At 41.1% G+C, this 23,467-nt stretch overlaps 1 protein-coding gene across 3 annotated transcripts in view; it reads right to left on the minus strand.

Annotated features, from left to right (window-relative positions):
- Positions 1-23,467, minus strand: part of POSTN (periostin) — a 146,828-nt gene that overhangs the window by 33,011 nt on the left and 90,350 nt on the right. For all 3 annotated transcript variants that reach the window (XM_030200402.1, XM_030200403.1, XM_030200404.1), the window contains exons 12-17: positions 20,455-20,585; positions 17,664-17,794; positions 14,076-14,178; positions 10,121-10,188; positions 2,532-2,577; positions 449-490 (exon numbers count right to left, since the gene is read on the minus strand). In XM_030200402.1, coding sequence (XP_030056262.1) covers positions 449-490; positions 2,532-2,577; positions 10,121-10,188; positions 14,076-14,178; positions 17,664-17,794; positions 20,455-20,585 — 521 coding nt within the window. The remainder of the gene's footprint in view (positions 1-448; positions 491-2,531; positions 2,578-10,120; positions 10,189-14,075; positions 14,179-17,663; positions 17,795-20,454; positions 20,586-23,467) is intronic.

Genomic DNA, 23,467 nt, shown 5'->3' on the forward strand with positions numbered 1-23,467 from the left:
CTTTTAGCACGTGATTTTCCCACGAGCTCAGGCCACCTCTTAGTGCACCTGCCCAAATGCCTAATTTCTATTTACTGCAATAATGGACAGGTGCTAAGTCCAAAATTAGCACCTGCCATTTACCATGTGAGCTTTTACTGCCTCCTATTTACTTGGCATTAAGGGCTCATGTGCTAATCCCACTGTAATCGGGCAGCGTGCGGCAATGTGCCCACGCTGCCAATTACCACCAGGAATGCCTCCTGCAGTAGGAAATAGAAAATTGTTTTTTGCCATGGAAAACTGTGCGTGCCAACCTCAGAACTGTCGCCAGGCTCCTGTGCTACTCCGGCGATAGGGCCGATTTGGCTCATGTTACCCATGTGGTAGCCCAATCGCATCTTTGAAAAAGGGTCCCTTAAAGCATTACCAAATGAATCACCTTCTTTAACAATAGTATGAACATTACCTCCAGGCTTTACTTCTATTACTTTGGTTGTCACCTTGGTAGCTGAAAAATAAATGTGATATGCAAATTTCATTTGGTCAATAAAACACACACACACACACACACACACACACACACACACACACACACAAATGCAAGAAGCAGTAATGAAACAGCCTGCATTGCTGCAAATTTCACAGACACTTCCTGCTCCGTGTGCAGTAGTGGCTAAGAAATCCAATAGATTGCTAGGAATCATTAGAAAAGAAATAGAAAACGGAAATGAGAATATTATAATGGCTTTGCATCACTCCACGGTGCACCTCGAATATTGTGTTAATTTCTGGTCACTGCATCTTAAAAAACATATAGCAGAATTACTAAAGGTACAGAGAAGGGTGACAAAAATGATAAAGGGGATGGGATGACTTCCTTGTGAGGAAAGGCTAAAGAGGCTAGGGTTCTTCAGCTTGGGGAAGAGATGGGAGATATGATAGAGGTCTATAAAAGCATGAGCGGAGTGGAATGGATTGACATGAATCACTTGTTTACTCTTTCCAAAAAACAAAAGGAATATGGGGCAAGCAATAAAAGTAAATTTAAAACAAATTGGAGAAAATATTTCTTCACCCAATGTGTAATTATGCTCTGGAATTTGTTGCCAAAGAATGTGGTAAAAGCAGTTAGCTTAGCAGGGTTTAAAAAAGGTTTGAACAAGTTCCTAAAAGAAAAGTCAATAAACAATTATTAAGATGGACTTGGAAAAATCCACTGCTTATTTCTGGCATAAGCAGCATAAAATCTGCTTTACTCTTTTGGGATCTTGCCAGATATTTGTGACCTGGATTGGCCACTATTGGAAACAAGATACTGGGCTTGATGGGATTTTGGTCTGTCCTAGTATAGCGATACTTAAGTCAACTTAAATATGGCAGCAAAACCCACTCCAACACAAAAACTTGAAAAAATATATAAATGAGTTAAACAAAGAATCCTTACAATTAGCAGGATAACAATAGCTGTCCACCATGGATTTAGTATGCAGACAGCAATTATTATCATGCTAATGGTGTGTCATGTGGATATTGGAGGCTTCTGAGGAAGCAAGTGCTGTGAAACAGACAGCTCCCTAAAGAATAATTGAAAGCTTCTATACAACAGGTAAGTGTGCACACGCCTATTAAGTGGAGATTGAAATTGATTTGCAACTGCACTGATGCTATATTAATGAACATTGAAAAGACTTTTTGCATATTGAAAATAGACTTGTGATGTGCTTTTTGTAAGGCTGTTCGGCAATTTCGGACATTTACAGAAGCTGTTAAAATTACTGAAGTCTTTTTCTCCTCATTTATAATATATAGAAGTGAATCATAGGGATTCTTTCTTTACCTCACACATATATATATATATATATATATTTTTTTTTTTTTCTGGCCAAAATAATACAAATAATGCCAAAGTACATGGATAAAGGACAATTCTATAACACTTGCAGTTACCCGCATTAATATTTACATGCACCATGTTATAGAATATTTACGTGCACCATGTTATAGAATATGCCTAGAATGATGTGCGCATAAATTCTAATTAAAGCCAATTAGTGCTGCTAATTGGTTAAGTACCAATTATCAATATTGATTGGCTTGTTAATCAATTAAGTTGTGTGCTCAGTTTGGCCATTCGACCAAATTATCACGCACAAATTAAGATGCCATTTATAGAATTTGGGGGTATGTCCTTACTTATCCAAATAATGCATGATCTATTTTCTTTCTCTGTCTATACGTCAGATATTGACTGTATTATAACATGGTTGTTGTACACTTATTATTGCCTACTTAATCTCAATTGTTAGCCACATTGAACTCAATGTGGGGTATAAATGTCTTAAATAAATAAAGTCACATCCCAATTTACCAAGATTCATAATGGTGGGAGAACTCAGTAGAAGGATATTTGAAATACTTTATTCACATACTTTGATTCAGGAATGAAAATGTAGAACAAAAAAGAGGAATCTAAAAGATTGTACTAGTCCCTGAATTATTAAGTAATATATTCTTAGTAGATCCATAAAAAGAAATTACAGTGCACTTACTGTAAGAGGTTGTGGGGATTTCTTTAAAGATGCTACCACGAACATACTGAAAATAGGAAACATGAACATTGTTTTAGATTTGTGTATTTAAAAACCAAAAACAAGACAATCACTTTTATAAACTATAAATTTTAAAAATTATTTTTACATGTACAGCTTCTAGTTCCAGTTAACCTGGCAGTGTGTGTGTGTGTTCATTAGGTATCGACTCTTGCCTAGGTTGTGTGGATGTAAAGTAGGGATTTGCTCAAAACAAACATTTTCGGTTTGATTCAGTGGTCTTTTTTTATTGGATTTTTCTTTGGAGAGGGAGGGAGGGAATCATTTTACATATTTGTTTTGCTAAAAAATTTTTAAAGCATGTGAGTCGCAAAGAGAGGGAGCAAAGTACAAGCAAAAGTCCAAACAGCAAAAAAACAAAACAAAACAAAAAAAAACAGCACCAAGGCCCTTAAAAAGAGGGACACAATTGTGTTCCTCTTTTTAAGGCCCTTGGTGCTGTTTTTTTGCTGTTTGGACTAAAGCATGTGAGTCAACATATCATGCGTTATTAATTTATAGGTTATCATGTTAAATTGATTTAGAATGCACTAAGGGCTCCTTTTATAAAGCAGCGCTACTGATTAGCATGTGCTGAATGCGAAGACACGTTTGGGAATTGAATTGGCTTCTTCGCATTCAGCTCACACTAATCGGTAGCACCGCTTCGTAAAAGGAGCCCTAAATTTTTTATGACACATGAACAAACCCAGGGGCCATTTTACTAAACCTTAGGGGTCCTTTTACTAAGCTGTGGGAAAAGGGCCTGCAGTAGTGGCCGGAGCTGTTTTTTCCGCGCCAGGGCACTTTTTACCGCAGTGGGTAAAAAAGCCGCTAAAAAAATGACCATGCGGTAAGATTACTCTTACTGCGTGGCCATGTGGGTGGAGAACTTACCGCCATCTTTGAGGAGGTGGTAAAGGCTCCTGCAGTAACCCAGTGGTAACCCAACTACTGCTGGGCTAGCACCACGCTATTAAAAAATGTTTTCCGGCATGCCGGATATGGTGTACACTCGAGGCATAATTACCACCGGCAGCTGCATTGGGCTGGTGGTAGTTCCAAGTTAGCGTGTGGTAAGCCTGCGTTGGGCTTACCGGCGCTTTGTAAAATGTCCCCTTAGTGCGCTAACAGAATTAGCACATACTAAATGCTATACATCCTCTTTTATACTTACATACCTTGTGACATCTAGCGCACACTAATGTCCGTTAGTCACGCTAAGCTTCAGCAAAAGGGCCCCTTAATGCGTACTAATGAATGTCATTCTCTAGCATGCAGAAATCCATAGATACTCTGTGCATTGATGTTCTGTAGGTTTCTGCAGACTTTTCTAAAGCCTTGGAATACAAGCTAAATCATACTTCGCATGGATGTTTTGAATGTTCATGCAGTGGAAATAGAGCTGGCTTGAGTTTAATCAAACTGTTTTGTTCTTCCATATGCATGAGGCTAACGAATGTTTGAAGATGAAAGCTAAGGACCTTAAGCAATATTGACTTTGACACTGGCAGAGGCAAGGATCTTATTAGGTTCAAACACTTGCATCCTGAAACATCATTAGCATTGCAAAGCAAAGCAATCCTTTCAACTCAGCTACTTCTCTGTTTTTTTTCCTGTTAATTAAGGATACAGTAATATAGGCACTGTTGTAAGAAAAGAAAGGCAAACCTCAAAAAACTGAGCATTTGAAGAGTATGGGTAAGAATGTAGGAGTCAATTTTCAGCGTGGTTGAACTAGGTAGAAGTGGTTTCTACTAAGTTAAACCATGCGGTCTAGGTCTTGCCTAGATATACCAATGGAGTCTAGATCATGAAATCATGATCTATCAAATCAAATGCAGCAGACAGATTTAATTGTAATAAAATCAGCTGCTGACCATGGGCTATCTGTGAATGTAGCTCTGAGTAAAGTCACAATGTGATAACCTTTACGGAAGGCAGACTGAGTAGGTGAGAAGATGTTGTGGTTTTCCAAGTAAGCTGTTATCTGGCAAGCCACAATGGAATACCTGCTATAGGTCTATAATTTGATGGATTCATGATATTATGAGTAGAATTTTTCAATATGGGTGTCAAAATAATCTCTCCCAAAAAGCTAGGAAAGCGTCCCTGCTGAAACAAGGTATATAACTAAGTAGTAAATTCAGTGGTAGCTGATTCAATAGAAAAGAAGGGCAAACATAAAGAGCACACTCAGAATTTGAGAAGTGTTTTAACAAAAATTAGCTGTCAGAATGGCAAAGGTTGCAAAATCTGACTGACTGCGATCAGCAGGAATGAATAATGGATCGTGGACAACAAGGTAGATTAAGATCTATAAATTCTAATCAACTTATTTATTTTATTTATTTAGATTTTGCTCACACCTTTTTCAGTAGTAGCTCAAGGTGAGTTACATTCAGGTACACTGGATATTTCTTAATATGAGCACTGCACGTAAGTTATTAATTTTTACTTGAAAATATTCAGCCAATTTATGACTTGTTAAATTATGGTCAGGGATGAAAGGGGCCTGAGGTTGGGTAAGATCTGAAAAGAGTTTAAACAAACACTTGGGGTCTGAAGTGGTGAGACCTATCTGTTCTTAATAGTATAACTACTTTGCTTTCTTAATCAGATTTTTATAGCTATCAGAGTTTCTTGCCAAATGAATTTCAGATCTGGATCTTGAGTTTTTCTGCATTATTATTTTGCTCATATTCCCCCAGATTCTATATAATGTGCAAATCTGGATATATTCTGGATTTCGGTGCACAACTTGATTAGCTTAATAAGTCAATCTGCACCAATAATTGAACTTAACAATCAATTATTGACACTAATTGGCATTAACTAGAATTGAAGCACACAAAGCGTATTCCATAAAGTGATGCGTGTAGATTCTGAGACATGGATCTGAAAAGGGGGTGTAGCCATGGACGGGTCATGGTTGAGTTGTGGGTGTTCCTAGAATTTATGTGCACAATTATAGAATATGCTCGTTCTATGTGTAATTTAGGCATTAGCATTTACACCAGGATTTCATTGGTGTGAATGGCTGTGACTACATATAAACAATCCTAAGGCAAATCTCCTTCTAATTCTCTTGATACAATCATAAGCACAAAAATGGAGAAGATTTATCAAAAATGATCATCAGCTCAGAACATCTACATGTGATTAATTAAGAGAGAGGGTTGTTGCCTCAAGAAGCCCCCAGCTCTAATTTATATAGAGCCCGTGGGGGCTGGATTGCTTCATCATTGGCAACAACACCCCAAGTGTAGCTGTCTCTTTCAAACGTATATTTTCTGATGTTGTTCTTTATCTTTTTTTGAAATATTTTTTCTTATTTAATTTTTAAACTTATGATAAACACTCATACGATTAGCATGTAACGGCTACTTAGCTTCCTAAGGTCCAATCCTTCTTGCAATTAATAGTTTTAGAATCGCGACCTAGAGGCAACAACCCTCTCTCTTAATTAATCACATGTAGATGTTCTGAGCTGATGATCATTTTTGATAAATCTTCTCCATTTTTGTGCTTATGATTGTGACTACATATAGTCACAGAAAACGGTAGTTGGAAGTATTCTATAAACAACACATAACTTTAGACTTACTTTATAGAATACACCTAGGTGTATTTTTCTGTGCTGATTTTTTTTTAGGCGCGATATATAGAATTTAGCCCATTGTGACCGCAAAATATGTGTTAATGACAAATAACTCACACTTTCCACTTAATGCATGACAAATGACAAAAATCATGCATTCATTCTCTGAAATACTTTTGTAACTAACCCTCTTAGGGGTACGTTCACTAAAGTACGATAGGATTTTGCACTTACCTCACCTCGACTACCTTGTGAAGGGGCATGGTATAAGGGGAGGGTTTTTAAAAGAAGCCTTTGATTGGGGGAGGGGCATAAAATATGTCTGTGATCAGGAAAGGGGTGTAGAGGAAGGCTTGGAGTGCACTGAGGAGATTAGAGGGTGGGGATCAGTTTGGGACTTATGATGTAGGACAGATCTGTACAGGGGGAGGGGCTTGACCAGGAGATGGCATCCATGGCCACATTATCAGACTGCCACTAATGTCATCTCTTGAAGTGGCATTAAGGGGGTATTCATCAAGTAGCATTATGGCCTTAACGCATCTTAGTGCTGCTGTGTTATTATCAATTATGATTGCTAGTGTGTGGCACTTACCTGTGTGCTAGCTGTCATGACAACCTACAACCTATTCATACCCATGACATGCCACTACCTGCATTAAGCTGCTAGTATGTTGTTTTTTTTTTACAACGCTGTTTTTTTTTTTTTTAAATACACAGTAGGCTAAAGTGGATTTGAACTAATGTCTATTACATGGTAAAACCTGTACTAGCTGCTCAGCTAGCTGTTTAAGCTGCATTGTTTTTTTTCTGTGGTGCCTGGATTTTAAACAGTATGTAAATGCCTATATAAGTTAGGATAAGACTGAAGGGTTGAAATGGCCTCCCAGATAGTTTCTAAACTATAGACTTTTGGTCTCAGTAAAGGGGTTAACTCTGGCCTAGGCCCCAGGGCACACTAACGAACTGACAGAGGATATTTCTAGGTAAGAAAGCCTTAACTATCCACTCATAAACAGCATTTAACTTTGCATAAACCACAGCACGGTTTAAAATAAAATTAGATCTGTACAAGAACTATAAGGATCTGAATGTATTTGGCTGAATCTAAACTCTCTAACCCTGAAAATCATTCACTCTCAGTCTAAAAGGTCAAAATAATCCCTCTATTGTTTCATTAGCATCAGATGCAAATCCTCCTACAATGACACTCTTGCATTAAATTAAAAAATCATAAGAAATCAATTTCATCTTGAAAGACAGCTCCAGAAATTCACCATTTTAATAATAAAAATAGTTCTGTTCTCCTTATTATATCCAAAATTTATGAGACATCTGTTATCCTCTCCAGAAATACCCTATTTTATTAATAAAAATGTGTGGTCTCCTGAGTTTCAAAATGTTCCACAGTGGAGGAGCTACTGTGGTTTTATGGGTAATATTTGCCAATGTCTTTTTAATGAATCTTGGAACACATATTAAAACACCAAATGGGTCCTTTACTAATTAGTAAAATTTATGAATGTACACAGGCAGAAAATGTTTGGTTCATTTTCAGAAATGTGTTTTTGACTCAGATTTTCCTTGATTTTTCTTCAATGCGTTTTATAAATGAGTGTTAATAATAAAATTTAACATGCACTGAAACTTTTTAATATACATAAATTGTGTATTAAAAACATGAGTTAAATCAATTTTATGCAATGTAATTTTTAAAAACGTTTTATTTATTCACTTTAGGGGTGATAGGCCTACCGCATGGGAAAACAGCACTACTGCAGGGCACCCCAGGTGCCCAACGGTAGTTCTGCTTTTGGTGCGCACTGTTTTCCATGCCCAGAAAATAAAATATATTTTCTAGCTCCAGGGTATGTCAGGCGGTAATTGGGCAGCTCATGGTCATCGCCGTGAACCACCCGATTATCACGTGAGTAGTGTGGTGGTAAGGGGCTCAGGCAGTAAACGGCTGCACTCCAATTTTAACATTAGCACATAGCCATTAAAGAACTCCATTTAAAAAAAAAGGGTTTTTATGGTCACGGTAAAAAGTGGCCTGGGCGCATGGCAAATCCACATGTCCACACTACTGTGGGCCACTTTTTTACCGCAGCTTGGTAACATAGTAACATAGTAGATGACGGCAGAAAAAGACCTGCATGGTCCATCCAGTCTGCCCAGTAAAAGGACCCCTTAATATTTAACTTGATAAAATAACGTCACCAAGGAAATAAACAATATATGAAGAACTTAGTCATTATGAAAAAAAGAAAAGGTACAAAAAGAAAAATGTATAATTACATGGGGGCCCTTTAGCTGCTGCAACTTTATTTTCCAAATTTGATATTCTTTTTTTTTATAACCACTCTTTCAGTGAGCATCGAATTACTGTGTGAAGACAAATTCGGTATTTCAACTCCCGGCGAAGACTGAAGGGTTGAAATGGCCTCCCAGATAGTTTCTAAACTATAGACTTTCGGTCTCAGTAAAGGGGTTAACTCTGGCCTAGGCCCCAGGGCACACTAACGAACTGACAGAGGAAGCCACATTATGAGGCTCTTTTACTAAGCTGTGCTAAGTGCTAACATGCACCGAAAGGTAGCAAAAATGGCCTAACGCAGGACGCCCAAAAACATTTTGCCATGTGCATGCACTAAGCAAGCAGTAATTATTTTTTAAGAATTTTTTTAAAGGGGCATCTACACTACTGCATGCTAACTGATTAGTACTCGGTTAATGAAGGAGCCCTAACAGACTCCTAAATAGGTAGTGGTAAGTGCTCACACATCACATACAAGAGTCAACACAAAAAGAGCAGTGCGACTAGCAAGGCTTGCCAATAGAAACAGGAAGATGGGATTGAAATGAAGTAACTTTATTCTTATAATGCCCGACATGACACCTTGTTTTGGCCAAGTGCCTGCCTCAGGGGTCTTGATATGGGTAGTCGATGTATAAAAGCTTGAAAATTATGCAAAGTGCTGAAGAGAGTCCACTGTTAATCTGTGTCAGCGCTGCAATCGCTATGCAAATGGTAACATTAGTGTAGGGTCATAAATGAAATGAGTAGAAAATAAGGCCATGGTAAAAATAACTTGAGGTGCAGGAGAGACTCGTATAAGGGCATGCTAAGGCCAATTTTTACTGCATCTTAGTAAAAGGACCTCTATGTGTCATTCAGGGAATAAGGCACATTTTTTGCAAAATAATAGAGCCCTTTTACTAAAGGGTGTTCAGATCTTAACATGGCGTTACCACAGGAAAACTGGCTACCACAAAATGTGTTAAAGTGTTTTGCAATATTTTGTATCTTTGCATGTGCTCACACGTTACATACTTTTAAAAAATATTTTTTGGAGGGGGGCATGTCATGGGCAGATACTCCTGGGGAGTCACTTAAATGGAGGGGTGCATTATCCATCAAGTACAGTACCTACCTCTCAAACCCCTAATCTATCAATCCCCCAATCTCCTGAACCTCATTCCTCTACCCATGAACTCCTCAGCATCTGCTGGAAGTCTCCCTGGTACCTATTATGGGTAGGAGGGATCCCTGGTTATTCCTATTGGCTGGATGTGCACTGCAAGACTACTGCTAGGGGACTTTGGTCATCATTTTTAAACCAACTGCTGATAGGGCAGGAGAGACCTGAGATCCCAACTATACCCCACTAGCCAGCAGGGAGACCCTTGTAGGTGTCAAAGAGCTCAGAGAATGAGGGAATGATTCAGAGAGTGGGAGTTTTAATGGATGGGGGAGCAGGGGGGTGATTGATTCAGGGTGGGGGAGTTACTGGATTGGGGGAGGGGGAGTTTTTTTCACCGTTTGCTTAGACATCTTTTTCTTGATGTTGGTTGTCAGTTGAATTGTTTTTCTTTATTCACTTGTGTTATGGTTATGATATCAATAAAGTATGTGAACAAAAAGTAAAACAAAAATAAATTGCATTACCTTAATTTGGAAATATTTAATCAGTTTATTGAGGATTGTCAGGAGCTGATCATTTCCAACAGCCACATCTGTGGAAAAGACAAGAAATATATCATAAATGCTTAGATAACAAGCAGTAAAAGTTATGGACATCTCTATATACTAACAAGGAGAAACAGCAGGGCAAAAAAAAAAAAAACAACAACAACTAGTCCAGTAAAAATCTCCAAATCAATCTTTAATATTTAGTCCATCAATCAAGGTTCGTGGCACAAAAACAAGACGCAAAGGACTCGACACGGCCGTGTTTCAGCAAACAGTGCCTGTGTTAGGAGTCATGCAATTCTAGGGTGTGTGACTGAACAAAATGCCAAAGGAAAATATTATCTGCAGGGATAATATGAAAAGTTTTCAAATGTTCTGACACACTCGAGCTAATTGCCACTAATTAGCAGTTATGTGCAAACTGCCCTTGGTCGGGATTCTACAAATTGTGGAGCCCTTTTAATAAGATGTGGTAAAAGGGGCTCTATGGTAGCAGTAGTGGCCTTTTTTCCCTCGCGCTGAGGCCCTTTTTACCGCAGTGGGTAAAAAGGCTGCAAAAATACATGGCCATGTGGTGAGATTGCTCTTACCATGTGACCATGCGGGGGGAGGAGAACTTACCGCCACACGCTGAGATGGCAGTAAAGGCTCCCGCACTAAACCGGTGGTAACCGGGTAGCGCATGGCATTGCCTGATTACTACCAGGTAACCATCATGCAAAAAAAAAATCAAGCCTTATTTTCCCCAGCTTGAGAAATGGCGGGCGCTGGGGCTGGATCTACCACTGGTGCCCACCAGGGGCGTAGCTACGTGGGGGCACGGGGGCATGGGCCCCCACAGATTATGCCCTGGCTCCCTCTACAATTGCCCCCCCCCTCGCCACTGCTGCCCGCCACGCCACTGCATCAGGTACCTTGTTTGCTGGTAGGGGTCCCCAAACCCCACCAGCTGGAGTCTTCTTCAGCGCCGGCCGACTCCGGCACCTTCGTTGTGTGATCATCCTTACGTCCTGCACCGTGCATGTAGCCCCGTGCAGGACGTAAGGCGTTAGAAACAGATGATCACACAACGAAGGCGCTGGAGTCAACCGGTGCTGAAGAAGACTCTTCAGCTGGCGGGGATTGAGGACCCCCTCCAGCAAACAAAGTACCTGATGCGGTGGCAGGGCAGGGGTCGGGCGGCGGCGAGGGGGTTTGTGGTTGCTGCGGGGAGTCCAAAGTGGTGGTGGGGGGAGGGGGGGTCAGCAGCGGGGGGGGGGGGGGGGGGGGGAGGCGGCTAAACAGTGTCCCCACCTCGGGTTTTGGTTCTCCCTCCCGCCGAGGTCTGGCTACGCCCCTGGTGCCCACTGAACAACGGGCTTACTTCCCACTTTGTAAAAGGGCCCCTCAGTGCACAAAATCCATGGTGTGCAACTGCAAGGGGGTGTGGCCTGGTGAAGCATGGGTGGGTTAGGGGGTGTGCTTAGCACTTAAGCATGTGGATTATAGAATTTTATCAGTTATGCTGAGAGCAGTTAAAAGTGAGCATTTACACCAGCTTTTGAGGGGTTCTTTTACCAAGCTGTGGGAAAAAGGGCCCTGGGCTAGCGGGCAGGGGCCATTTTTCCTGCATACCAGGGCCATTTTTTCCGCAGCTAGTAAAAGCCCCGCTAAATTGCTCACACCGCTTGGCCATAAGGTGGGAAGCCCTTACCGCCACCCATTGAGGTGGCGATAAGGGCTCTTGCACTAATCCGGCACAATTACCGCTGGGTTATCGCTGCTCGAGCCATTTCCAGGGGTTTTTTCCCCCCCTGGAAATGGTGCACGCTTGGGGCGGGACTACCGCTGGTGGCTGCTTTGGGCTGGCAGTAGTCCCAGAAGAGCGAGCGGTAAGCCCACATCGGGCTTACTGCCGCTCTATAAAAGGGCCCCCTGAGCTAGCATACGTTCTTACACCTAATAATGGCAAATGCATGTGTAATTGCCAATACAGAATTATGCTTATCACGCATCATCCAAGTGTCTTTTGAGAATTACCCCTAAAGACTGTGGGTGACTAGGCTGAGAGGACAAGAAGGTGATTATTTGAAGCTTATTTTATAAAGACACAGAGACAAAATTTACCACTAGATCGCAGCCATAGACATTTCTGTCTGTTCTGTCCCAAAAACATAGCTGTACATACTTTATGGTCATTGCACTTACTTTCATGCACGGGGTAATTTTATGGGACACATTTTACGTGGGTATATTGTCATATATATGTGAATAGGATTAAGGCAAAATTGTAGTTGAAATATTAGGTAAAGCATGAAGCACTACAACATGCTATTTAGTAAGGTTAGGTAGAGGAATAATCATCATTGGAAGGTTTTCAGTGCAGATTAAATAATCCTCTATTTATGATGGTACAGGTAAAGTGAACAGCTAAAGTTGGACTAGGTAATATCTTACCCCCACCCCAACATTCAGAAGTATTTAACTGGCCAGTTAAATGCCCAATAAACGGCTATCTGTGAATTTTCAGTGAGACATGACCCCATGACCTGCTGAAAATTCACAGTTAATGGTTAGCAGATAGCCAGTTTTATCAAGTGATATAACTGGCTATCCGCTGATTTTCAACACATCGCCGGCAAACTTTGGCGGCCATATTTGGCCGCATCCAGACCAGGCCTATCTTTGGTCAGTTTGACTTTAACCAGCGAGCGCTAAATATCAGCTTGGCCAGTTAAAGTCAAATCAGCCACAAATAAACCAGATCTTCAATGCCGGTCACTGGAAATGGGTCGGCATTGAAAATCTGGTCTCAGCGCCGACCATGGGAGTTAGCTTGGTTAACTCCCGCGGTCTGAATATCGGACTGAGTTTTTTCCAATACTTATTATCTTAAATTCTGTCTGAATTTCTAATGTTCTTGTCCAGCATTTGATTTGACTTCAACTACAGCAACAAAATTAGGACCCTGTTTACTAAAGTGCGCTGCGATCCCAGAAAAGAGGTTTTTTTCTGATTGTGCAGCGTGACCGGAGCTCGGAGACTCGGTCTGGTGAGGTAAGAGCATTGTGTAGCTCCTCCGGGGAGGGCCCGCGTTTGGGACAATTTTGGTGCGAATCCGCCATTTTGAATTTCCGCCGCTTTCGGCGATGGCTGCTGAGAAAGTTAAGCGCTGTTCCATTTGTGGCAAGCACAAATCTGCAGCGGGGCTCTGTAAGGCGTGCTTTTCAGATGGTAGAGCCGGCCCAAGCATGGCGAGCGATGTTCCTTCCCGCTCCGTGGAGCTGGCAGCGGGCGCCATTTTGGAACAGCATGGCGCGACCCCCGCTGAGGCGGAGGGGTTTGAGCCTGGAGGGGCACCTCATGTGTAGGCTGATAAAAGAGCTGTTTCCTCCGGACTGGAACCGGGAGGCCAGGGTGAGCCATTTTCCCCTGAATTTGTTTTATTGCTGCATAACGCATATCTGTTAAAAAGAGCTAATGTTTTTAGCGTGCACTAATGCTAAAGACATCCTTATATTCCTATGGGTGTCTGTAACATTAGCACGCGCTAAAAATGCTAGCGTACCTATAGCGCGGTTTAGTAAACACGACCCTTAATTGTAACTATTTTAGAAAAAGTAAACCAGAAGCCAGAATTTAAGCTGTCAAAGATTCGTGTCTGGAACAGGTTCAGTAGCAAACAGTAAAGATGACATTATATCAATTTCCCTTATTTTACTATCAAGGAATCTTACTCATTAAAGTATTGAAAAGTTACTGACTTTGCTATTTTTTTTTACATTCTCTGTTCCATGGCTTTATCCCAAGGTATCATTCCTATTTTACTGAAATATAAATGTTGTCTTTTCATAATATGTTGGCAAGCACTAAACAAACCCTAAGCACTGTAAATAGTCATATTAAGTACCATGTGCTATATAAAACAGTTTGCATTTTAAACAATACTCACCTGCTGGGAACAACAATTTATCCACTATATGAATGACACCATTAGTTGTCATGAGATCAGGTTCCTTTGTCTGAACATCATTTACAAAAACTGTATCATTTACCTAAAGAAAAAAAACCGCATTCAATTTATTGAAATTAGGATGCATATATCATAAATTTTAGAGAGGATTTGCTTGTGCTAAATCAAGTTTTACTTTTAGAGCAGAAAGAGGTGTTAAATAAATACATAAGTATTGCCACACTGGGACAGACTAAAGGTCTATAATAATACACTGGATATCAAACATATACAGTGGGGGAAATAAGTATTTGATCCCTTGCTGATTTTGTAAGTTTGCCCACTGACAAAGACATGAGCAGCCCATAATTGAAGGGTAGGTTATTGGTAACAGTGAGAGATAGCACATCACAAATTAAATCCGGAAAATCACATTTTGGAAAGTATATGAATTTATTTGCATTCTGCAGAGGGAAATAAGTATTTGATCCCTCTGGCAAACAAGACCTAATACTTGGTGGCAAAACCCTTGTTGGCAAGCACAGCGGTCAGACGTCTTCTGTAGTTGATGATGAGGTTTGCACACATGTCAGGAGGAATTTTGGTCCACTCCTCTTTGCAGATCATCTCTAAATCATTAAGAGTTCTGGGCTGTCGCTTGGCAACTCGCAGCTTCAGCTCCCTCCATAAGTTTTCAATGGGATTAAGGTCTGGTGACTGGCTAGGCCACTCCATGACCCTAATGTGCTTCTTCCTGAGCCACTCCTTTGTTGCCTTGGCTGTATGTTTTGGGTCATTGTCGTGCTGGAAGACCCAGCCACGACCCATTTTTAAGGCCCTGGCGGAGGGAAGGAGGTTGTCACTCAGAATTGTACGGTACATGGCCCCATCCATTCTCCCATTGATGCGGTGAAGTAGTCCTGTGCCCTTAGCAGAGAAACACCCCCAAAACATAACATTTCCACCTCCATGCTTGACAGTGGGGACGGTGTTCTTTGGGTCATAGGCAGCATTTCTCTTCCTCCAAACATGGCGAGTTGAGTTCATGCCAAAGAGCTCAATTTTTGTCTCATCTGACCACAGCACCTTCTCCCAATCACTCTCGGCATCATCCAGGTGTTCACTGGCAAACTTCAGACGGGCCGTCACATGTGCCTTCCGGAGCAGGGGGACCTTGCGGGCACTGCAGGATTGCAATCCGTTATGTCGTAATGTGTTACCAATGGTTTTCGTGGTGACAGTGGTCCCAGCTGCCTTGAGATCATTGACAAGTTCCCCCCTTGTAGTTGTAGGCTGATTTCTAACCTTCCTCATGATCAAGGATACCCCACGAGGTGAGATTTTGCGTGGAGCCCCAGATCTTTGTCGATTGACAGTCATTTTGTACTTCTTCCATTTTCTTACTATGGCACCAACAGTTGTCTCCTTCTCGCCCAGCGTCTTACTGATGGTTTTGTAGCCCATTCCAGCCTTGTGCAGGTGTATGATCTTGTCCCTGACATCCTTAGACAGCTCCTTGCTCTTGGCCATTTTGTAGAGGTTAGAGTCTGACTGATTCACTGAGTCTGTGGACAGGTGTCTTTCATACAGGTGACCATTGCCGACAGCTGTCTGTCATGCAGGTAACGAGTTGATTTGGAGCATCTACCTGGTCTGTAGGGGCCAGATCTCTTACTGGTTGGTGGGGGATCAAATACTTATTTCCCTCTGCAGAATGCAAATAAATTCATATACTTTCCACAATGTGATTTTCCGGATTTAATTTGTGATGTGCTATCTCTCACTGTTACCAATAACCTACCCTTCAATTATGGGCTGCTCATGTCTTTGTCAGTGGGCAAACTTACAAATCAGCAAGGGATCAAATACTTATTTCCCCCACTGTACGTAAATGGCGAGTGACCGACTCACTCGCAAATGCGCAGTAGAGACTTCCCTCTGTCCCGCCCCCGCGTCAATACGTGATGACGGGGGGGCGGGACAGAGAGGGAAACTGCGCCGCCGAGGTTGCTGCCGCCACCCCTCCACCTGGCCCGGGCCCTCTCTTCCCTTCTGAACTTACACATTCATTCGCTGAACGCAGCAACGCACATCAGCTGAGCTGCACTGAGCCCTTCCTTCTTTGCCTGTGGCCCTGCCCTCCTGTGACGTAATGTCAGCGAGGGCGGGACACACACAGGCAGAGAAGGAAGGGGCAGCTCAGCTGATGTGCGTTGCTGCGTTCGGCGAATGGATGTGTAAGTTCAAAAGTAAAGAGAGGGCCCGGGCCAGGTGGAGGGGTGGCGGCGGCGGCGACTTCGAGGGGGGGGAAGCGGTGGCGACTTCGCGGGGGGGGGGGGAGGGGAGCGGTGGTGACCGCGGGGGTAGGAAAACCTCAATACCAGCCCGTTTTTACGGGCTCAACGGCTAGTATATATATAAAGAAGTATACCTAGGTATAGATCCTATGTGTCCTTTTCCATGTTTTATTAAACAGTGTTCCCAGGGACATTCCACAGCAGTTGCAAATGTACAAATCTTCTTGCCACTGTTAGGTACATGTGTAAGGAAGTTAAATGTGTATATTTCCCTTTCAAAATGTGCAGCACATGTACACCAGCCACATCCACTCATGCGACCAGTTCTAAAACTGCCATCAATATCAAGTTATTTCTATGTGCTTGGTTCTATATTGGGGCAGAATTTGAAGACATTAATAAGGACAGTTTTCCCAAGTGATTTCTGTGAATAAACAGCTTTGGTCCAAGAAGTGACAGTAGAGGAGAGATTAGGGCAGGCAGGAAAAAGTAAGTATATTTTGAAATCTCAGCAGCTTGACTCTTCTCCCAAGCCTTTCATACATAGGGTGACTGACTGTACACTCATTCTGTACCTGGACTAGCTTGCTACACATACTGTAACTTAGATCAGTTTCTTAGCTCTTACTTAACTATACAAAGAACTTGCCTTGAGTTTAGCTAACCATCAAATTATCCCTACTGACTCTGTACCACACATCTTGTTCCCATCATATATCTGCTCTTGGTCCCTCAGCTACATGGTAAGCCGTATTGTAGAAAATCTTTAGCATCATATCTATGTTAATTGATGTTCTAATGCATGCTTATTAGGTATATCATTAGTATTATGCTTACACTGTATTCTATCTCTGGTACTTGAAGTCCATGTGCTGCTAAATGTGTATATTTTTTAATACTGTTTCACGGTAGTTCTGTGATTAGGTTTCAATTTACTGTTTTCAAGTTTACCTCATGTATTGAATTTATGTGTATTCTTGGTTATTTTACTATTGTTGTGTTGTTAACAAAATAGCAAGTTTTATGTTAAACTGTACCTGCTGTATACCATCTTGGGTGAATTTCTTCATAAAAGCGGTTAATAAATCCAACTAAATAAATAACACTTTACTCTTCTTGTTTTCCATCTGTAAAGTGCACGGCATAAAGACCGTCTTAGCACTAGTTTACCATGGATTTTTAAAGGAAAACTTTGCAGATATACAAAGTAATACAGAGTGCATGAAAATCAGCTTATCCAGGTGTCCTGAAATCCACAATTATTATTAGTGTAAGGCAAATATCAACTTACTATTTTCACCATGAGTTTGCCTCCTTGAATAGACTTGAGAATGTTTGTGACTCCAGGCTCAAAGCCATCTCCAATGAATATACCTCGTATCAAGTGATAAAGAAGAATGTTTTGAAGAGCAACTTTATCCCCTGCAAATGAGCAAGCATAAACCTTTGACATATCTTAAAATTGATGATGTGATCATTCCTGCATTCAAATTTCATAACTCTCGGCATGTTTTCTCAGCCTCCACATTTTCCTCAAGTTGCATGATCTTTGATTCACAAGCTGCAAGTTGCTACGAAAGTGAAAACTGCTATTATAAATAATGGTGAGTTCAAAAGTTACATCATCTTTTATCAATACAAGACTTTTGCACAGTTTTACAAGCATGGTATTAAATGGTCTAAATTACTGTAATGCCCTTTATTTGGGTTTGCATGTTGTGATTCTGCAGCCACTAGATTAGTCTAGAATAATGCTGGGCATTTTGGTTGTGGGATATATTGTTCATGAGCATATCCATCTGATTCTCTTGAATTTGCATTGGTAGCCTATAGACTGAAGATTAATGTTTAAAGTCTGCATTTTTAGGGCTCCTTTTACAAAATGCTGCTACCAATCAGTGGCGTTCCTAGGGGGGCTGACACCCGGGGCGGATCGCTGATGCGCCCCACCCCCCCCAGGTGCAGCACGACCCCCCCCCAGCGAAAGGACACCCCCACCCCGGCGAAAGAACCCCCCTCCCCCGGGTGCACGCCACTGGGGGGGGGTGCCGCGCGTCGGTCAGCTTCGTTTGTTTCCATGCTCCCTCTGCCCCGGAACGCCCCCCCCCTTGGTACGCCACTGCTACCAATTATCCTGCACTGAATGTGAAGAAGCCCAAGGGAAATGAATGGACTTCATTGCATTCAGCACGCTGCTAATCTGTACCACCACTTTGGGAAACAGCCCTTAGGGACCCTTTTACTAAAGGGCTGACGCACGGCAACCTTGAACTACCACCGGCCCAACACGGCTGCTGGCCATAGTTCCGCCTTGAGCGCGCACCATTTCCGGTGCTATGGAAAATAATTCTGTAATTTCTAGCGTGGCACTAACCTGGACATGTGCTGCCTGGTTATTGCCGGGTTACTGCGGGAGCCCTTACCGCCACCTTCATGCGTGGTGGTAAGTGCTCCCCCCCCCCCCCCCGCATGGCCACACATGGCCATGTGTTTTTTAGGGGCTTTTTACCCGCTGTGGTAAAATGTACCTTGGCGCATGGGGCAAAAACAGCCCCCGCCACTATTACAAGGCCCTTTTTACCACAGCTTGGTAAAAGAAGCCCTCAATGTTTTAATGTTCTCCATGGCAGCAGAACTATCTGTTTAAAGGGTCAAACGGCACCTTATGGTCCAGGCTGTGTTCTGAGGTCACAGAATTTGAATCTTTTGAGTGTCCCTTCTTTTAAAAGAAATTTGCCTGGTGAGTACAGAAAAAGTCTATGGTTTAGGTGGCAGATTCTATAATAGGAATGTCCCATGCCATTTCATGTCATTTTTAACCTTTAATGACAGGAAAACTATTAAAATGTTTTCACTAGTAGTGTGCACTATTGTGCAATATTGGTCAAATAGTGCACACTATTGCTCAACAGAATACACCATTGCTCAATAGAGTACACAATTGCTCAGTAGTGCATACTACTGAATAACAGTGCACACCATTGTGCAATAGTGTGCATTGTTGAACAGTAGGGCACACTATTGACAATATTGCCATGAAATGAAAAAACAAACAAGGAAAAATAAAAAATCCTATAAATGGAACAGGAAACTGAGGGGGTCTTTTACAAAGGCATGCTAGCGTTTTTAGCACACACTAAATGCTGGAGACCCCCATAGGAATATATGGGAGTCTCTAGCGTTTAGCACATGCATATTTAATGTACGCCTTTGTAAAAGTGGCCCTAAGCAAAATGAAAATTATTGGCGTGCACACCCTATCCTATAATATGGATTAAAATTGTGGAGGCTTTGAGGAAAGAGCAGGATTATGGGGGTTTCCAGAGACATTTGAAGACTTTTTTTTTTAAATGTTTAAATCTCTTTATTATTATACACTTTATACAAGCATATCACTTGCAAAAGAAAAATTTCACTATGGTAATAATTCTAAGGAAATTATCTGTACACAAATTAAATAATTCTATAGTTTCATATAAGTCCACTACCAGAGTCCAATAGTCCTATAAAGGAGACAAAGGAAAATAATCTTTACATCAAATTGCGTTTCAGACAGGTTTCTATTCGGTCTTTTCTTGTATAAGAGCTCTTCTAGCTGTTATAAAAGAGGACAATTGGTCAAGATCAAAATATCCATATTTCACTGACTGGTAGGAAATTAAACATTTACATGGGTATTTAAGATAAAATGTTGCTCCCATTTGGAGTACCTCCTGCTTCATTTGCAAAACTTTTTTCCGTTGCCTTTGCTTTTCCTTTGCTAGATTTGGAAAAACACGAGTTTGCAAACCACGAAAAATTTTATCTTTCTGACATTTGAAGGCTTGGCTATTTGAGTAAGCTGTTGGGATTCACTGTTGTCTGCCATGTAGTTTAGTTGTTGTTTTATTTTGATGTTTATTTTGTGTTTGATTTGTTTTTATTTTGTGAATGTTATTCTGTAATCCGCTATGGATAGTCTTCTAACTGGAGTTAGCAGAATATAAAGTGTGATAGACAGATAAATAGAATAAAAAAATGCTATCAAAATGGAACGTCATTTTGTTTGCCTACTGCAGCTTTGATTTGTTATCTGTACTTACTCTTCAGGGTTTCCATTTCTGCATCTGACAGACCTTTGAAAGCATCATTTGTTGGAACAAAGAAAGTCCAGGTACCTTCTTCAGTTAGGATATCTTTTAATCCTGCAGATTCAATCAAGCTGAGGAAAATACTGTTAACAGAAAAAAAATGTGCCTGAGATTTGTTGCACTGCCTTTAAAATGTTAGGTCAATTTAAGCTGAAAAACCCTGATACAATAGCCCTTTTTTGTGTTATATTACTGGTTCAACATTTGAAATATCAGTCATAATACTAATCTGCTTTGATGGAGAATTTTAGTAGATGGATGGTCAACAATTCATACTAGAAATCAGATAATCCAAGCTTATTGATTTGATATACTGCCTCTTTTGAGCATGAGTTGAGGCAATTTATTCACAACAGAGGGTTAAATGATTTGCTCAGGATCACACAGAGCTGCAGAGGGAATTGAACCCAGTTCCCCAGGATCTCAACCCACTGCTGACTGTTAGGTCTACAACTCACTGCACTAACCATTAGGTCACTCCTCCACTCTCAGTTAAACTGAATCTTACAAATATGGAAGGGTTTTGTACAATATTCAGAAGGGAATTTTACTAAATTCCTGCCTACGTGGAAAAATGTACATGCCCAAATTAGGTGTGTATCCCCCCTCATTCTATAACAATGCACATAAATGTTAGGAACGTCTCCTTTCCATCCATGACCTTCCCATTCCATTGCCCCCTTTTTGAACTCACATGTAAAATTTAGGCACAGATCCTTCACCTAAATTTATATGCATATATTTCAATTAACTCTATTTAGTGCCAATAATTGTTAACAAGCCAATTATTGGCACTAATTAGCTTGTTATTTAATTAAATTGTGTGTACAAATTAGGCAATCACCCAAATTTGCACATGTAAGGTTTAGCGTCTTTTATAGAATTCAGGGGTCTGTGACAAGTTAATACCCTCCCAGCTGAAGCCAACCCCCATCCAAGGGGGTAGCAAGGGGTTCAGAAGCCTCATGTTCACCATTTTTGGCTGACTTCTCTTGACTCCTCCCCCCCTCTCCTGTTCAATGATGACGAAAGGCCCTTCTGGTAGAAGCAATCCCTACTGACTGCCACTCTGCTGACTTTGATGACCTTAAAGGCACCAGATGACCCAGTTTATGTATTGGCTGTTTACACATTATTTGTATTAGAAAACAAGTGTTTAGGGAGCATTCAAAAGACATAATTATAATGTACATAAAAATAGCATAAATACAGCAAAATATGCACATTAAAAACATGAAAAAAACATAAGTACACAAAAGGACTTAAAATTGAAAAAGCTATAAAGTAGCCAGGTTTTATATAGCCTTCTAAAGGTCGAGCTATTTTACCACAGGTCCCATTTATGCAATGAGACCTTGTTACAAATTCCTAAAGTTAACAGTAAAATAACATTTCTTAATGGTAGCCCACATTATATAACTTCCCCCCTGAGTTCCAGAGAGCAGGTCCTGTTTTAAAGCTTACACTCTCTTGGGTTTACATATTTAGTTTCAGACAAAGAAAGACAAGAGAGTGACAGAGTAATGCATAGTGAGAACAGCATTAGGCCCAGGATAGTAAACAAATGTTTAATTGTTTTCTTAGGACCCTGTTTACTAAGCCATACTGTAGACGTGCTAACTTTTTAGTTTGCGCTAACTCTAGAGACACCTATAGGAATACTTGGGTGTCTCTAGCATTAGCAATTGCTAATTAAGGGCTTAGTAAACAGGGCTCTTAATCTCTAGGACCAAAGCCAAAAAGAGCCTTCAACATAAAAAGTGTTTTAAAACAAATCCTGGAGGTGACAGAGAGATGGTGAAGGTTCCTGAGTGCTGATTGATGTGACTAAGTGCTCTAATCCCGTAAACACTTGTGTGGCAGTGTTTTGAATACATTGCTGTCTGTTACTTTATGCAATCTAATGAAAGCAGCATTACAGTAATCTAAAAACCACCAAGACTAGGGCATGGATTAATACAGACAAGCTGTCATTGCAAAGAAACAGACTCAAGTTCTGAATAGGCTACAATTACTAGAATTTACCAAAGGTAAATTGTGCCAAACAAATCTCATTGAATTCTTTGACTGGGTGACCGGAGAATTGAATCATGGACGTGCTATAGACATAATCTACTTAGATTTCAGCAAAACTTTTGACACGGTTCCCCACAGGAGGCTCTTGAATAAGCTAGACAGGCTGAAGATAGGACTTGAAGTGGTGAACTGGATTAGGAACTGGTTGACGGACAGATGCCAGAGGGTGGTGATAAATGGAATTCGATTGGATGAGGGAAAGGTGAGCAGTGGAGTGCCTCAGGGATTGGTGCTGGGGCCGATTCTGTTTAATATATTTGTGAGTGACATTGCCAAAGGGTTAGAAGGTAAAGTTTGCCTTTTTGCGGACGATACTAAGATTTGTAACAGAGTGGACTCCCGGGAGGGAGTGGAAAACATGAAAAAGGATCTGCGGAAGCTAGAAGAATAGTCTAAGGTTTGGCAATTAAAATTCAATGCAAAGAAATGCAAAGTGATGCACTTAGGGAGTAGAAATCCACGGGAGACGTATGTGTTAGGCGGTGAGAGTCTGATATGTACAGACGGGGAGAGGGATATTGGAGTGACAGTATCTGAGGATCTGAAGGTGACAAAACAGTGTGACAAGGTGGTGGCCGTAGCTAGAAGGTTGCTAGGCTGTATAGAGAGAGGTGTGACCAGCAGAAGAAAGGAGGTGTTGATGTCCCTGTATAAGTCGTTGGTGAGGGCCCACCTGGAGTATTGTGTTCAGTTTTGGAGGCCGTATCTTGCTAAGGATGTAAAAAGAATTGAAACGGTGCAAAGAAAAGCAACAAAAATGGTATGGGATTTCTGTTACAAGACGTATGAGGAGAGACTTGCTGATCTGGAGGAAAGGAGAAACAGGTGTGATATGATACAGTCGTTCAAATATTTGAAGGGTATTAATCCACAAACGAACCTTTTCCGG

Source organism: Microcaecilia unicolor, chromosome 4 (genome assembly GCF_901765095.1).
Source record: "Microcaecilia unicolor chromosome 4, aMicUni1.1, whole genome shotgun sequence".
NCBI classification, from domain to species: Eukaryota; Metazoa; Chordata; class Amphibia; order Gymnophiona; family Siphonopidae; genus Microcaecilia; species Microcaecilia unicolor.